A 16,818-nucleotide genomic window follows, 5' to 3' on the forward strand; every position below is an offset into this window, starting at 1 on the left:
CTGGAGAGGAGGGTCCATCGGATAGTCGAACCTCGGATTCAGGAAGAGCAGTGTCGTCCTGGTCGTGGAACACTGGACCAGCTCTACACCCTCAGCAGGGTCCTGAAGGGTGCATGGTAGTTCGCCCAACCAGTCTACATGTGTTTTGTGGACTTGGAGAAGGCGTTCGACCGTGTCCCTCGGGGAGCCCTGTGGGGGGTTCTCCGGGAGTATGGGGTACCGGGCCCTTTGATACGGGCTGTCAGGTCCCTGTATGACCGGTGTCAGAGTCTGGTCCGCATTGCCGGCAGTAAGTCGGGCTCGTTTCCGGTGAGAGTTGGACTCCGCCAGGGCTGCCCTTTGTCACCGATTCTGTTCATCACTTTCATGGACAGAATTTCTAGGCGCAGCCAAGGTGTTGAGGGGATCCGATTTGGTGGCCTTAGGATCTCATCTCTGCTTTTTGCAGACGATGTGGTCCTACTGGCCTCATCAGGTCATGATCTGCAGCTCTCGCTGGAGCGGTTCGCAGCCGAGTGTGAAGCGGCCGGGATGGGGATCAGTGCCTCCAAATCCGAGGCCATGGTCTTGAGCCGGAAAAGGGTAGAGTGCCTTCTCCGGGTCAGGGGGGGTGTCCTGCCCCAGGTGGAGGAGTTCAAGTATCTCGGGATCTTGTTCACGAATGGGGGAAGAAGGGAGCGGGAGATCGACAGGCGGATTGGCACAGCGTCTGCCGTCAAGCGGGCGCTGTACCGGTCTGTCGTGGTGAAGAGAGAGCTGAGCCATAAAGCGAAGCTCTTGATTTACCGGTCGATCTACGTTCCCACCCTCATCTATGGTCATGAGCTTTGGGTCATGACCGAAAGAACGAGATCGCGGATACAAGCGGCCGAAATGGGTTTTCTCCGTAGGGTGGCTGGGCTCTCCCTTAGAGATAGGGTGAGAAGCTCAGTCATCCGGGAGGGTCTCAGAGTAGAGCCGCTGCTCCTTCACATCGAGAGGAGCCAGTTGAGGTGGCTCGGTCATCTGGTCAGGATGCCTCCTGGACGCCGCCCTGGTGAGGTGTTCCGGGCACTTCCCACCAGGAGGAGGCCCCGGGGAAGACCCAGGACACGCTGGAGGGACTATGTCTCTCGGCTGGCCTGGGAACGCCTCGGGATTCCCCCGGAAGAGCTAGAAGAAGTGGCCGGGGAGAGGGAAGTCTGGGCCTTCCTTCTGAAGCTGCTACCCCCGCGACCCGACCTCGGATAAGCGGAAGAAGATGGATGGATGGATGGATGGATGGATGGACAGAAAACGGAGCAAGATTTGGACTCATTTTAATGCTACATCAAGCTCCAGGGCAGAGTGCAGACTGTGCAAAGTCAGCATTTCCTATCGTGCAGGCTCGACAAACAACCTGCACAGGCACATGCGGACATCACACGCATCGGTATTGCTGGAGGAGTCAAGGCCAGAAAGGGAACCACAACCTTCTGACAGCGCAAGTGCAACAACTACTGCAGCTGCTTCTTCAGGTGCAAGATCAACTGCTCCTTCGGCAACAATGTCTGCCCCCATTCCTACATCCCAGCCTGGATCCCACCTTCCTGCATCCACAACCCAGAGCTCTATGAAGCAGTTCCTGCAGAAGTCTCTAACTCCAGCAAGACAGAGCGCAATCGATGAGGAGCTTGCCAAGATGGTGGCACGTGATTTCCAGCCCTTTTCCATTGTAGAGGATGTCGGATTTAGGAGTTACTGCCATGCCCTCAATCCCATGTATGCCCTCCCCAGCCGAAAAACCCTGTCACAGAAAATAATCCCAGGCCTATATGATGCAGCATGGGCCTCCCTGCAAGAAAGGGTGAAGAGAGCCTCAGCTGTATGCTTGACCACTGACTGCTGGACATCCTGCGCCACCACATCATTTATGTCTGTCACCTGCCATTTCATTGAAAACTACAGTATGGTGTCATCTCTGCTGGACTGTTTTGAGTTTAGTGACAGGCACACATCCGAAAACCTGGCAGAAGAGCTCCTCCGAGTGGCAAGAGAGTGGGGGGTGGAAAACAAAGTTGTGTGTTGTGTCACAGACAATGCAGCCAACATTACAAGAGCCATCCAGCTGTTGAAATGGACACACCATCCATGCCTGGCACACACCATTAATCTATTTGTGAGAAATGCTCTGAGGGCTATGAAGCCCACTGTGGACAAAGTGAAGGCAATAGTGGAATTTTTCCACCGAAGCACAGCAGCCACCCAAAAACTTAAATCCACCCAGCGGCAGATGTCTATGGCAGAGCTTAAGCTCAAACAGGAGTGTGTCACCCGCTGGAATTCTACATTCCATATGATCCTGCGAATGCTTGAATCAAAGGATGCGGTTATCGCAACATTGGCAGTGATCAATGCACCTGTGGCTCCTCTCAGCCAAGAGGAGTGGGAGGCTCTGCAAGAGGCCTGCAGTGTCCTGGAGCCCTTCGACCAGGTCACAGTGGAGATCAGCGCAGAGAGGTACAGTGTTCAAACATCATCTCATTGAACTTTACTATAATATTACTGATACCTATTAAAATTTATTATGATGTTATTATCATTGTAATTTTTTTATTTGTTAAATTATTTATTTGACAAACAGGTTTAGAAGTGGCTGAAAATAATACTACTAAATAAATAAAATTATTAGTATGCAAAGCAATTTAGAAATGAAACTTAAAATAATATTGCTAAATAGGCTATATAAATAAATATTATATAAAATATAATATTTTGATGCTTCTTTTTTCAGGTATGTTACCGCCTCCAAAATGCTGATACTGTGCAGGGGTCTTCAGAGAGTGACAGCAGAGCACCAGAGCAGAGTAACCACAGAGAGCGTGAAGGAGTTGGTGAATTCTCTCTGTTCAAGCATGGACAAAAAATTCCACCGGATGGAGTACAACACAGTTCTGTCCGAAACCACCATCCTCGACCCCTGTTTCAAAAAGGTGGCCTTTAATGACAACCGAGCAGTCGACGAAGCCCTCCAAAGAATAACTACAGCAGCATCAAGGTATGGGCAGTCATCTCACCTGCAAGGGGGTCATGGAGGAGAGGAGGGAGCAGCAGCACGTGAGCTGGAGGAGCCCCAAGAATCGGCTGTTTGGAGGTTTTTTGAGGAGCGGGCAAGCGGAGACACTGCAACCAGGAATCCTACAGCTGATGCTATTCTGGAAGTGAGGTCCTACCTTGAGGAGCCTCTTTTCCAGCGCAGTGCCGACCCACTGAGCTGGTGGGAGACAAAGGCACTGATCTATCCACATCTCTCTCACGTGATGGCACATAGACTGTGCATAGTGGCAACATCCGTCCCCTCAGAGAGGATCTTCTCTAAAACTGGACAGATCATAACTGAGAGAAGGAACAGGATCAGCCCTGCCAAGCTTAGACACCTGGGGTTTCTCAACGCCAATCTGTAAGTCTTTGAGTGATTTAATACAGTGAGTTCTTAATCTCTAGTGGTTCAAAACTTGTGTTGTTCACATGTTTTTTATCCTTCATAGTTTTATACTTTAATTTAATAGCACTGTATTTGATATTTGTATTGTGGCACCTTTTCTGTTATGAAGCTGCTTTGATACTTTTTCGTATTGTGGTGGGTGTTTGTATTTATATTTAACTGTTTAATTTATTTTAAGTTATTTTTGTGGAAGTGGTGTTATTTTGTGATAATTTAATTGGTTATAATAAAAGGTTTATTTATAAAGCATTGTTATGCGGCATTTTTACTCATCATAAGTGCTTAACAATGTCAATAATGAAACAAAATATTATAAAATTAGGTTTAAGCAATTAATTAATTAATAATGTCAAAAATATATATGGGGAGCCGTTTGGGAGCCGAAAGAGCCGGCTCTCCACAGTAAGAAGAGCCATTAGAGCCGCATCTCGAAAAGGAGCCGAAAATCCCATCACTGTCAGGCTGCATTCAGTCCAGCAATGGGACAGCCTGATAAAATTAAAGTCATAGGTTTTCTCTGTAGCCGAAACATTTTTGTGTTTGGGGGCGAGGAGGGTTTTACCCATTATTGCGAGGACAATTACGAAAAATAAATACAGTTCTTCTAACTTCAACATCAGACCTACGTTTTTATTCACAAACAAGTATATTTTGAAGATAAAGATACTCCTGCCAATAATTTGATAGTTAGAGGACGCAGATCTACCCCCTCCTCCTCACCATAGGCCCGGTGTCTTAACAACACTGAGGCAGAGAAACTGAGAATCCTCAGTCATTAGATTGAGCCAGGCTAATTTATTTTGCTAAATTATTATATTAAATATGATTATTATTGAGGGGCCCAAGCAGGCCTCCTGACACAGATAAAAATATTTAAAAATTGAGAGAAAAAAGAAAAAAACTCTAAAAGGATAAAAACTCAAGGATAAAAGGGGCAGGGACTCAAGACCCCACCGTCCCCCCTGCACGTGCCTACTACAAAAAGTCTGGAAGTGACACAAACAGACAGAAAATATTCAGAGGTTGAGTTAGTATTCTCATCTTTTTCGTGAATTAAGGGTGCATTGTAATTGGAGTTGTTAATTTGCATATATGCCAAGTTTTAAACTGGTAAGCAGCTCTGATTTTCATTTGGGGGTTTTCATTTAATGTCATCAGCTGGTGTAGGTAGGTAGTAATATAAAATTGCTGAACTCAGGGGGTTATCCTAATGGGAGAAGTCACCTCCCCTTAGGACCCTAACCCTGCCCCCAGCGGCAGGAACCCAAGCCTTTATCACGAAAGATGAGAGCTGGAAAAGGTGAGCCCTCTCCTGTTGAGTATGGTGTGTTTAACAACATATGGAATGGTAACACAGTAGATTATATGGTAGGCTGCCCCAGTCATTGTTGACTCATGGTTGCTAAAAACTTTACAAGACTGACTGATTTTAGTAACAAAGTGGGTGTAAAATATTGAATAAAATGTTGTGCTACATGACTGGCTTTATTTTCACTCTTACATTTAACTTTATGACACACAAAATTACAAGTGGATTGTCCATATTGTCTCCAAGTGTATTCTGGGTAAAGCTTGTCACCAGCCGTCCACCAACGTCATCATCAGTCACTTGGCAACAGCACTCAAAAAAATGAACTTCAGGGGTTATTACATTAATGAAATATGTACTTTTAACACAATAATTTCATGTTTCAAACAAAAACGTGATAAAATCATATTGGATAAACAAGAAATTCAACAACTTAACGTTTATGAAACTTAATCATGTTGAGATAACATAATTCATTATAGTCAGACTGATCTTGTGCTGAAGACGACGAGTGAGATCACGCGAAATCATGGGAAATCACACAAGACCACGTGAGACAATCATTTTGCGTGCCCGGGAAAACTCCAGTGGCAGTTCTGAGAAGAAAATTTTCCTGGCAGCATTGTGCATATATACACTCAACAAAAATATAAATGCAACACTTTTGTTTTTGCTCCCATTTTTCATGAGATGGACTCAAAGATCTAAAATTCATTCCAGATAAACGATATTACCATTTCTTTCAAATGTTGTCCACAAATCTGTCTAAATGTTTGATAGTGAGCACTTCTGCTTTGCTGAGATAATCCATCCCACCTCATAGGTGTGCCACATCAAGATGCTGATCTGACATCATGATTAGTGCACAGGTGTACCTTATACTCCCCACAATAAAAGGCCACTCTGAAATGCGCAGTTTTGTCTCATAGCAAAATGCCACAGATGTCGTAAGCATTGAGGGAGCGTGCAATTGGCATGCTGACAGCAGGAATGTCAACCAGATCTGTTGCTCGTGCATTGAATGTTCATTTCTCCACCATAAGCCGTCTCCAAAGGCGTTTCAGAGAATATGGCAGTACATCCAACCGGCCTCACAACCGCAGACCATATGTAACCACACCAGCCCAGGACCTCCACATCCTGCAGGTTCACCTCCAAGATCATCTGAGACTAGCCACTCAGACAGCTGCTGAAACAATTGGTTTGCATAACCAAAGAATTTGGTTTCTGTAGAATTTCTGCACAAACTGTCAGAAACCGTCTCAGGGAAGCTCAACTGCATGCTCGTCGTCCTCATCGGGGTCTTAACCTGACTCCAGATCGTCGCCGTAACAGACTTGAGTGGGCAAATGCTCACATTCAATGGCGTCTGGCACGTTGGAGAGGTGTTCTCTTCACGGATGAATCTCTGCGATCTCGTTCTATCGGTCATGACCCGAAGCTCATGACCATAGATGAGGGTGGGAACGTAGATCGACTGGTAAATCGAGAGCTTCGCTTTTTGGCTCAGCTGTGGGTAATCTGAACTGTCGTTCGGCCCGTAAGCACAAATGACAGTCAGGACCCGTCCCTCCACCCATAGGCGGGGGGAGGCTACCCTCTCATTCACCGGGGTAAACCCCAACGTACAGGCGCCGAGATGGGGAGCAACAAGTATGCCCACTCCTGCCCGACGCCTCTCACCCTGGGCAACTCCAGAGTGGAAGTATGTCCAGCCCCTCTCAAGGAGACTGGTTCAAGAACCAGAGCCATGCGTCGAGGTGAGACCGACTATTTCTAGCCGGAACCTCTCGACCTCACACATTAGCTCTGGCTCCTTCCCCACCAGAGAGGTGACATTCCACGTCCCAAGAGCCAGCTTCTGCAACCGAGGATCGGACCGCCAGGGTTCCCCTCCCTCGGCCGTCACCCATCACACAACGCACCCGACCCCTTTGGCCCCTCTCACGGGTGGTGGGCCCAAGAGAAGGGGGGGTCCATGTTTCCTCTTCGGGCTGAGCCCGACCGGGTTCCATGGGTAAAAGCCCGGCCACCAGGTGCTCGCCATCGTGCCCCCCCTCCAGGCCTGGCTCCAGAGTGGGGCCCCGGTGACCCGCGTCCGGGCGAGGGAACACGAAGTCCAATGGTGCAGTTCATCATTGGGGTCTTCGGGCTGCGCTTTGTCTGGTCCCTCACCTAGGACCTGTCTGCCTTGGGTGACCCTACCAGGGGCATGAAGCCCCAGACAGCATAGTTCCTAGGATCATTGGGGCACTCAAACCCCTCCACCACGATAAGGTGGCAGCCCAAGGAGAGGCGTTTCTCTACCATTTGCACCATTTTCTGCTTGTTCCATACTTGTGTGAAAAAATTGAATTGAGGTGGTCATTGCATTTGCAAAAAAATAACATTTTAACAAAATAATTTTATGTTTCAAAGGCAAACGTGATAAAATCATGTCAGATAAACAAATGTATTCAAGCTGCGATAACGTGATTCAATTTAGTCAGATTGAGCTCCCGCTGAAGAGGGTCTAGCGACATCAGGAGATCATGCGAGATGCTAGCGAGATTATGGAAGATCACACGACATAACTGTTTTGCGCCTGGGAAAACTTCAAGGTGGTTTTAGTTACACATTAAACTATAGATATTTGTTCTTCTCTGCAGGGCACTATTGGCACTTAAGAACTGCACTGTAACAAATGTCTGTAAAAACTACAGCATGAAAATACAGTAAGATGGCTGGGTTTTGAAAATGCAGCTTTTTATTGTGATCTGAAATGCGCATGGAAAGTACATGGGACATGATTGGACCGCTGGATCACGTGTGGAAATTTACACCTGTACTGTAAATTTGTAATGTACAGTTGAATTGTGGGATTTTTACCGGCTGGAGGCGAACGTTCACGGGCTACACGGCAGGGCCAACAATGACTTTCACCGGAAGTACTTTTTAAAAAAACATTATATTGCAGTTTTGTGTTTGTGTACGAAAATATATTATTGAGCTACTCTCGCTTGTTTGCTAAAGCTAACTTCGGTTATTTCTTAGCTAACATTATGTGCTTTTTAGTTCACCTAATGGCTATATATAGAGAGATGGCTATATTCTGGTCTTTTTGTGGAAATTGTTTGAGGGTAGGATGTCTCAACTGTTTTTAAAAAAATATATTTTCTCTCGCAAATAGGACTGTCAACGTTATCGCGTTAGCGCACGCGATTAACCTGAACATTTCAATGTGTTAATATTACATAACGCAGATCAATCAAACCTTCTAGGTTGACATCAGCGCCTCTCTCCGGAGTGTTATCTAGTTCACAGCAACATGTTACACATGGGGAGCTACGAGCAGCGAAATACTTTTTCCGCGACAGCTGACGGCAACAAGAGTTGAACAGTTTCAACTTTCTTGTGTTGGGTCTTTAGTCAACGTTGTGCACATCTAGTTTACTAGCCCTCAATTTCACGTGCACGAATTACACCGGTCTTCACTGGCTGGATGAGGACAATATAGTGGCGCCTCATCACAGGATATGATTGTAGAGGAACATTTCTAAACCAACGTTAAAACAAACTGACTTTCTGTAAACCTTTCTGAATGTAAAAACCTGGAAAACTAAGAATCTTCAGACATGGTTGGTTTGAGACAACAAAACATTTTTTGAGAATGTGCATGTTTGATATGGGCTTCATGGTATCATAAAAGGGTGGGGCATCCAAGAACTAGAAAATAAAATAGATCTAATAAAATAGATCTTATCTGTCAGTTGGCTCCTGAACGAGTTTGGTACCACTTGTATGCATGTGTAGCTTTGTAAATTTCTCTTAGTTGCTATTGAGTATGGGAGACTACAAATGCAAGATAATGGACCTTACCAAGCTCCTCCCACAACCGACCCACGTGACTTCAAGTCTCACAAACACAGCCTCGCGGCGCATTGTTTCTATGTAAACATGACTCGATTAGTGCATCATTTCTACCTGATTTTCACAATATATCAGCTACTACAATGGACAGAGGAATTAACAAGTTCATGTCATCATCTGGGAGGAGGTTACTGTCATGTTCCGTGTTTTTCTGTGTTTATTTTGAGTTTCCTGTGTCTCTGAGTCTCCGTGTTGTCCTGTCTTCCCCTTGATTGCTCCCAGGTGTTTCTCGTTCCCTGATTGCCTCCTGTGTATTTAGTCTCACCTGTGTGTCTGTTCTTTGTCGGGTCCTCGTCTAATGTGCGTGCAGTCCTTTGTGTTATCCAGTCGTTTAAACGGTTGCTACCGGCGTTGGGCCCTGGCTTCTGCTCAGCCGTGCTGCCCGTTGGTTGGACTGTGTTCTCTTTATTAAAATCATTATTCATCTTACCTGGGTCTACAGCGTTTGCCTCACCACCTCAACACCCACAACTCATGACAGTTACTGGTTTCTCAGTCACAAGCTGGTTGCAAACCTGAGGCCAGAAGGTGTCAGTCAGTTATGGTAGATCTGAAATTTGGTTTGATGACCTCAATATGAGAAGCTACAGACTGATAGGAGGAACCAAAGAGCTCTGTAAAGGTAAAGTCAAATCTTCTGAAGTTGGGATATAATTAATTTAATTTCACATAATTATAGAAGCCATTTGTTTGTTAAAATTTAATGAAATATATTTGTTCTATTTGTTGTTTGTTGTGAATGACGTAAACTCACAAACGAACGAGGTAATTAGTCCAACGTTTAGAAACTACAGCGGCTGTAATGCGCCACAGCAAAGTTAAACAAAGGTAAAATAACCCGAACAGGTGATCAACTCAAAACCACTCGTACCTTTTTACTCTCTCTCTCTTTGTAGCTTAAGCACACCTGTTACCGTGGCAACCGCCTGCGCCCCTCCAAAGATTACGTTAAAAACATAACATTCAGTCCGTTACGATATCAAGTTTCCAGGCTTGATATTTATTTCTCGATTATTTATCAGCGCTTCCCTGAACACAGCGATGGATGATTGACTAGCTGTACTTGGTGCTAGAGTGGCTAACACGAGTAACAGTTTAGTCCAAAGCCTTTTCTGCTAAAATAAAATCTTTAGTGTATGTCAGATACAGTACACATTGCATATTGATCTGTTTAGCTAACGTAAGACTGTGTAGCAGACAGGCTTCAAGGTGTACAAGTTGTATCAGTTCTGCCATTATGCTGTACTTGGCTAACGGGAAGCGTGTGTTTGGCCACGCACGTGACCACGTAGAATGGGCATCAGCCAATGAAAAGCGGCCCCTCTGGTAAGGTCCATTGCTTGGATTTTAAATTGTTGGAGTGCAGCAAGAGGGGTTTGCACAGCTGTGTGCATATTTATATTTCAAGCTTACAAAGTAAGGCATAGTGATTAATTGTGATTAATCAGCTAGTGCCAGATTCAGCTATGGACAACCGCCCAGCGCAGCATCTTGTGGGGGTGACAAGACCGACCCCTCACCCCTCTCACCGCCCAGATACTTCAATTGTCTATGTCTCACTGTAACTTTCATCCTTCTGTCCATAGACTAATGGATGACATAGTGAGATATTGCCATCTCACTGTATCTGCCAACCTTAGGTTTACAGATAGAGGCACAGAAGGTGTCTCTGTCTGCAAACATAGTATATGGATAGAGACAGAGGAATGTATCTGTCTATGGAAATGTCTCTGTGTACCTGAGTATTAAGTAAAAATTAAAACTAATATCACTGAGCATTGTTATTTTTCAGGAAACAGCATCAAGGGCACAAGCGGGTCCAGCAACGCCTTTTGCCACCTAGAGTATTGTTTCATAGGTGAGAACTATGAGAACTATTTTTAGTAATGCCTTTACAAAACATATTTGGTAATTCACAGGCATCTAGTCTAAAAATGTAATATGTACTTAAAAACAAAAGGGTAATTTTAAACTGTCTCCCATCTATTCTAGGTGATTCATAGGCCTCAACCCAGAAAGTGGAACAAAAGCTGCAAATGCAAAAGTGACATCAACCAACAGGACGACTTATGCAAAACACTAGGACAACAGTGAACCTGTATGTGGAAATTTTAAAATGGTAAAATTACACATTTACACACAATCAGTTCTCTTACTTTATCTTTCTCCCTGTCTGTCATTTTCTCTGCCTGTCCCTGTATCTGTCCTGTCCATTTCTAATAGACAGACCGGAGGACAGCTACAATGAAGGAAGGTCAGAGAGAGTCTTTCCTTTTCATCCTGTCTGTCTTTACCTGACATAAATGCAGTTAGGAAACTTTAACATTTGGGTACTTTTGTTTTAGTAAAGATTATTTAATTAATTGTATTCAATGCCATATTATCACGATTGTAAATGTATCAGTTATGTTTTTAGATCCGAGTATTTTTCACTTTGGTTGCAATACTTTGACTTCTGTGTAGCAAGCAAATATTGCTGTTGCAAAATACTATATTTTGTTTTGCTTCAGTTTGTCAGATTTAAATTGACAATAAAATCAAGTGATTTTAAAATATACATGTATGTTTTTTAAATTTAAAAAATGAAACATTTTTTGAGAGTTTGGTAAATTAAGTTGCAAGTTCACATTTAAACTTTTAAAAGCTAGCAAAGTGCAGTTTCATGAACTACTGTAAAATGACAACTTTTTGTAATTCTACTACAGGACTACTGTAATTTTATTATGATAAAAATGTGATGAAATCACAGTAACTATGTTATATAATTACTGTGCTGTTTTAAAGAAATTACAGTAACACTAATCAAATTACAGTAATATAGCAATTACAGGAAAAACTGTAATAAAATCACAGTCAAATTGTAATAGAATTAGAGTAAGGCTACTGTAAAGTTACTGTAATTTCTTTATCGTAAAAATTACAGTAACTGGCTGGCAACCCTGCTGCCAGTAAGTTACTGTAAATTCTACAGTGACTTATTTTACAGTGTGTGGTAGGCTGAACTATTTTGAAATTTCTTGTTACTAATTAAACACTGACTTTGAAGGTTTTGTTTAAACTATTAATTTAAACTAGCTTAAATGCATGTTCAAATGGGTTGTCATATGGCAAGAGTTAATACCTTTTGTAGTAAAGTGCCTGCACTGCACATGTAAAAGAAAATGGATAACAATTTTGAAAATACAGTTCTGTTGTACCTTTTCTAATTGTTGAGTTTTCTTTCTACCCTTTCACCCAGTCCTGTCCTAAAACACTTAATTTAATTGCACTTAAAAAAATGTCTTTGAAATAACGTAATTAAATCATGGAAAGGATTTCCACACGATTAAATAGCTTTCTTTCAGCATGAAGCATGTTTGTTGAGCTAACTTAATTTTCATGAGTTGGATCAACTTAATTAAGTAGTGTGAAGGTACCACTGTAAAATAAGTTGGTTTCAACTAAATTTGCATTCATCTTAATCAAGAAAAGTCAATTATTTGGTCCAAAACATTGCAAATTACTTGGGCTGGCTAACTAATTTGCAATGTTAGCAAATTTACTATATTGGGTCCAAATATACAGTAGTAAATAAGTTGAATCAACCTTAAAAATGTAAGTTGAGCCAACACATTTGCTTTAAATTGGAATAACCTTAATAAATTAAGTTGAACTAACACATTTGCTTTAAATTGGAGTAACAGAATTACATGGTGCTGAAATAAAGCAAAGTAATCATGTGGAAATCCTTTCCATGATTTTTTTATGTTAATCCAAAGAGTTATTTTTTTCAGTGAGATGAAAAACTAGCTAGAGCATTTCCACGGACTAAGTTAACATGAGTGGAGCTCCAACGAGAGGCAAAGTGAAAATGATGGAAAAAGGAGAGCAAGGAAAAGCCAAAAACTGGACGCATATTTTGTTCCTCGCCTTGGAGATGAACCGGACTAGGGTTGGCAGCAATTCAGACCCGTCAAAACTTCCAGCCCAGCGAAGGAGCAGGACTAGTTACAGGTAGCAACTATGACATTATTCACAAAGTTTGAGTTAACTGTAGACTGATTGTAAATTGTATCAGCCCAGCCGTCTAGCTTACATCTCCTTTTCTCCCTTGTCGGTGGTACAGAGGTGATGTCAGGGACTGGAGGCTGAGTTATAGTCGCGCTTTGGACGGTCAGGGGCGCTGCCAGGAAACTTGGGCCCCATGACAAAAAATTTAATTGGCCCCCTTGCTGTTACAATTTTTTGAGTCATAAAAAGCGGCACAATTTTAAACGCATGCAACTGCCTTGCTTTCCTGTCATGACAGTTTGTTATGAGGCAGATAATCTGTGAAAACATGAATCTCCTCCAGCTCCTCCCTGACCTACTACTGACGGCTAACGATTGTGATTTACAGCGCTAAAATCCGCCTCCTGCCTCTGATTGGTTGTTTCTAGAGAGCACTGGGAGAAGGCAGAGGAATTAAATTATTCTCAGATAATCTCTCAATTTATTGACAGTCTTAACAAATGTGTACTTTTGTTAATAAAAGTTGCATATTGCAGCTTTAATTTCATTTAGGAGGGGACGGGTCAGGAGGGAGGTGGCAACAGATATCTGTAATTTAAATGCAAGTTAAGGCAGGACTATCTGGACTGACAAGAGGCTGTTTTTATAAAGATTGTTTGAATTTATGTCACTAATAAATATATTGTTTTACTGTGTAATTGTAAAAAGAGCAGTGAGACAGGAAAAATCTACATAGACTCCCTGGAAGGATGCTAACTAGCTTGTCACTGAACACAGTGTTGCTCACCTTTTTCACTGAGACAGGGAGGAGGGATTATTCTGATATCGGGGTCAGAGCTGTTTTTGTTATGTTATAAATTAGCTGTTTTTGTTGCCTCCCTAATGTTATTATTCTTTCCTGATGTGTGAATAAATTTCAGTCTAGAAAGCAATTTAAAAGGAATGAAACAAAAAATAGGCCAATATTTTATCATTTGATATATAAGTGAGCCAAAGAGCCACTTCCGCCAGCCTCTAGAACAGCCTATGGGCTGCAGGTCTGAGGCATTTTGTTATAAGAATGTGTGTCCTTCATTCTTATAGCTTGATAGGAAGTCAGGTTATCCAAACTGGCAACCCACGTTAATAAAATAATAGTGAAATAACATTGACCACAAAACACTGTATTTATAAAAGATATCAACATTTTTCCTACATAGAAAGCCCTAACAAACTAATGTAGAAAAAAAAAAGATTTATCTTCACAATATTTATTTATTTACCAATAAATCAGTATGATTTGTTCTTTAAATTGCCATTTATATTTTTTGGTTTCAGGAGATTGAAGGATGGAGAGACACTGATATATGGTTCTTCTAGGTTCGCAGTGTTCCTCTCCTGATCCATTCTGTCTGATAATTAGTGCCGTTCCTCTATTACTGATCATGTCATGCATGCTCAAACAGCTGTTAAATACAGAAAATGCCGACTAGAAAAAAATTTCCCCACATCGTTTTGGCGCCCCTTCTAGTGCAGCGCTCCTATGCGTTACATACAGTGCATACCCACTTTTTGCTCCACTGGGTACAACTTAAATATATGAATATGTTGATAGATTTTTTCCCCTCTGTCTTTAAATGCTAGTGAAATGGAGGCAAACAGTCTGTAGCTAAGCTAACTATCCTAAATGGTTGATAATCTCACACAGTCTAACCATCTCTCTTGGAGAAAAACTGGGCTACAAATTGACACTCTGGTCTTTTTTCTCTCTCTCCTTTTGAAAATCTGACTATTATTTTTCTTGGCATCATAGTAACTGCCACAGGTTTTTGTCTTCTCTGACTGCTGCTGAACATCGTCACCGTCAAGCGCACCAAGCAGGAACGAACCATTTCATGCCAATCTGGAGGGGGTGGGGGGCTCAGTGCAAATATGGGTGTGCATTTTGGTCTTTGAGTGGTAACATTTATTTTTTACTGATAGAAACAATTTAAAGAACACAATAATTGATCATTTGTAATTGACAGGGCCCCATTTTATTTTCTATTTCTATGAAGAAAAAAACAAAATTATTTTGTGGAGGGCCCCCTGTCAGTCAGGGGCCCTTGGAATTGTCCTAACTTTTCCCCCTTTACCGCGCCCCTGCTTTGGGTTGAGCACGTTTTTGAGCAAAGACAGCAGTATGGCGTTTATAGTTAAGGTTTACATTGGAGCCGCCTGAAAGAGCTAGCTGCTCCAGGGTCTGAGTTGAAATTGATAAAGTGTCAAAATGATCCGATTGCTCTCCGTGGTTCTGAAGTGATTTGAATTTGGGTTGTTTCATCATTAGTGACCAGTAGCCTGATGTTTCTGTTGTTCTCTTGGTTTGAGCGCCGAACATCTGACATGTTGTACTTTGTGTTAGATGGATTTCAGAATGACATAGTCGCTCTCTGTAGTGGTGAAACTTGTAGGTTGTTTTTCTATGGTGTAGCTAAACATTTGGTGTCACTTATAGATCTTTTCTTGCAGATTGTTTGTTGAACATGCTATTTAAAGCACGTGTTATTTATCAAATGCCCACAATCTGAACAAAAAAGGAAAACCCACCGGTAATCTATATATTGGGACAGACTTCCTCCATTGAAGTAGCTAGGTGCAGCCTCGTTGTTCATCATACTGAGGACCCTAGAGTTGGAAGGGAACACAATCATCAGAGAACAGAAGATGCTCCACCTCACCTGCCTGCACACCCTGAAAAAATGGCTAACTTGATGTTGGGGAACTTTCGCCAAATTTCCTCCACAAACACGGGTAGGTTATTGATCTTGTTCTTGTTGATGCACATGGCGGTGATGCTTGGCATGTAGGGGAACTTGACATGAGATGTGTAGTTGTTGGAGTCTAGAATCAGAGTGCTGAGCTTCTCCAGCCGCCCCAACAGAGCCGGGTTCCAGTAAAGATTGAATCAAGGAGAAAACACTAAAAAGAAGTTCATCACTTGCAATCTAAAAAATAATCCTGTAAATTTACAGTAAAATACCGGCAGTTACAGATACCGGTATTCTTCTGTAAATGCACAGTAGTTGTACCGTAATTTATTCTGACAGTAGATTACCATTAAAGTAAGTACAGTATTGATACTGTGAAAGGACGGTAAAATACTGGTGTTTGTAGCTGCCAATATTTTACCGTCCTTTCACAGTAGCTGTACCGTTATTTATTTTGACAGTAGATTACCATTACAGCGAGCACAGTATTGATACTGACACAGTATCTATACTGTACTTGCTATAACGGTAATCTTCAGTCAGAATAAATTACGGTACAGCTACTGTGCATTTACAGTAGGATACTGGCGTCTGTAGCTGCCAGTATTTTACTGAAAATTTACATTTTAAATCCTGTAATTACTTTTTAAAGTAGTTTTCTGTAAACGCAAATACTACGGTGGCCGACAGGTGCAAACATGCAGTAAACACGAGAAAAACAAATACAATAAAAAAGAGACGCAATCAAAAAAAAAACTCAAATAATATGCAGCAAACAAAAAAGAGATGCAAACAAAAATAGTTGAAAACGAAAGTGCTCCAGACTACTACAACAGTTGTGTCCGAATTCAGGGTTTGCATCCTTTCAAGCTTATTCTTTCAAGGGCTTGAGAAATGGCCCGGTCTACGGAAGAGGAGTCCTTCGAAGGCCACGAATATTGACGACCAGAAGAGAGAAGTAGCCTTCAGCTAGCTGCCTAGCCTCCAACTACAGAGTTGGAATAACATCAACTATGTAGGAAAACTAACACTCCTATCTTTTAATTAGACTAGTGTTCAATTAACACTGTATTTTTAACATACAACACCAACACTAGAAGTCTAACACTTTTGATTTTGCTCTGTAGATTTTGATTCATTCCCTAAAAGATTGATTATAGAAAGTAATTTTTTCTTTCTGTTTAATATTGACTTTAAATGCTGATTCTCTAAGATGCAAATACAAGTAAAATATCTTGCCTAGGAAAAATACTGTATTGTACAATTATTTTGCGGTAGTGTACTGCCAGTCGTCAATCTTGATTGTGACAACAGAAGACATCAAATTTAACAATATTCTACCGTATTTTATAATATAATGTTACTACTAGAATTCTGCTGTAAATTTACAGAAATTTCTAAGAGTATAGTTCACTAAG

The 16,818-nt window shown here is 42.1% G+C and overlaps 2 protein-coding genes and 2 long non-coding RNA genes across 5 annotated transcripts in view; 3 read left to right on the forward strand and 1 right to left on the reverse strand.

The window, feature by feature from the left end:
- LOC116732787 (leucine-rich melanocyte differentiation-associated protein) overlaps nucleotides 1-16,818 on the reverse strand; it is a 45,083-nt gene that overhangs the window by 21,324 nt on the left and 6,941 nt on the right. Inside the window, exons 3-4 of one of the 2 annotated variants that reach the window (XM_032583261.1) lie at nucleotides 15,401-15,583; nucleotides 15,240-15,317 (exon numbers count right to left, since the gene is read on the reverse strand). In XM_032583261.1, coding sequence (XP_032439152.1) covers nucleotides 15,240-15,317; nucleotides 15,401-15,583 — 261 coding nt within the window. Of the gene's footprint in view, nucleotides 1-15,239; nucleotides 15,318-15,370; nucleotides 15,584-16,818 lie in introns of both variants that reach the window. The other variant, XM_032583262.1, reaches the window with a different exon arrangement.
- LOC116732774 (zinc finger BED domain-containing protein 1-like) lies at nucleotides 1,695-3,702 on the forward strand. Its single transcript, XM_032583238.1, has 2 exons — nucleotides 1,695-2,478; nucleotides 2,753-3,702. Exons 1-2 carry the CDS (start codon nucleotides 1,739-1,741, stop codon nucleotides 3,420-3,422), a joined length of 1,410 nt encoding a protein of 469 aa, XP_032439129.1. The 5' UTR covers nucleotides 1,695-1,738; the 3' UTR covers nucleotides 3,423-3,702.
- Nucleotides 3,743-16,818, forward strand: part of LOC116732794 (uncharacterized) — a 31,270-nt gene continuing 18,194 nt past the window's right edge. The window contains exons 1-2 of the long non-coding RNA XR_004341882.1: nucleotides 3,743-3,919; nucleotides 12,718-12,724. This is a non-coding gene — a long non-coding RNA (uncharacterized LOC116732794). The remainder of the gene's footprint in view (nucleotides 3,920-12,717; nucleotides 12,725-16,818) is intronic.
- LOC116732797 (uncharacterized) lies at nucleotides 10,002-10,754 on the forward strand. The gene is made up of 2 exons (XR_004341885.1): nucleotides 10,002-10,539; nucleotides 10,674-10,754. It is a non-coding gene; the product is annotated as an uncharacterized LOC116732797 (long non-coding RNA).

The sequence above is a fragment of the Xiphophorus hellerii genome, chromosome 14 (genome assembly GCF_003331165.1).
Source record: "Xiphophorus hellerii strain 12219 chromosome 14, Xiphophorus_hellerii-4.1, whole genome shotgun sequence".
In the NCBI taxonomy this organism is placed as follows: Eukaryota; Metazoa; Chordata; class Actinopteri; order Cyprinodontiformes; family Poeciliidae; genus Xiphophorus; species Xiphophorus hellerii.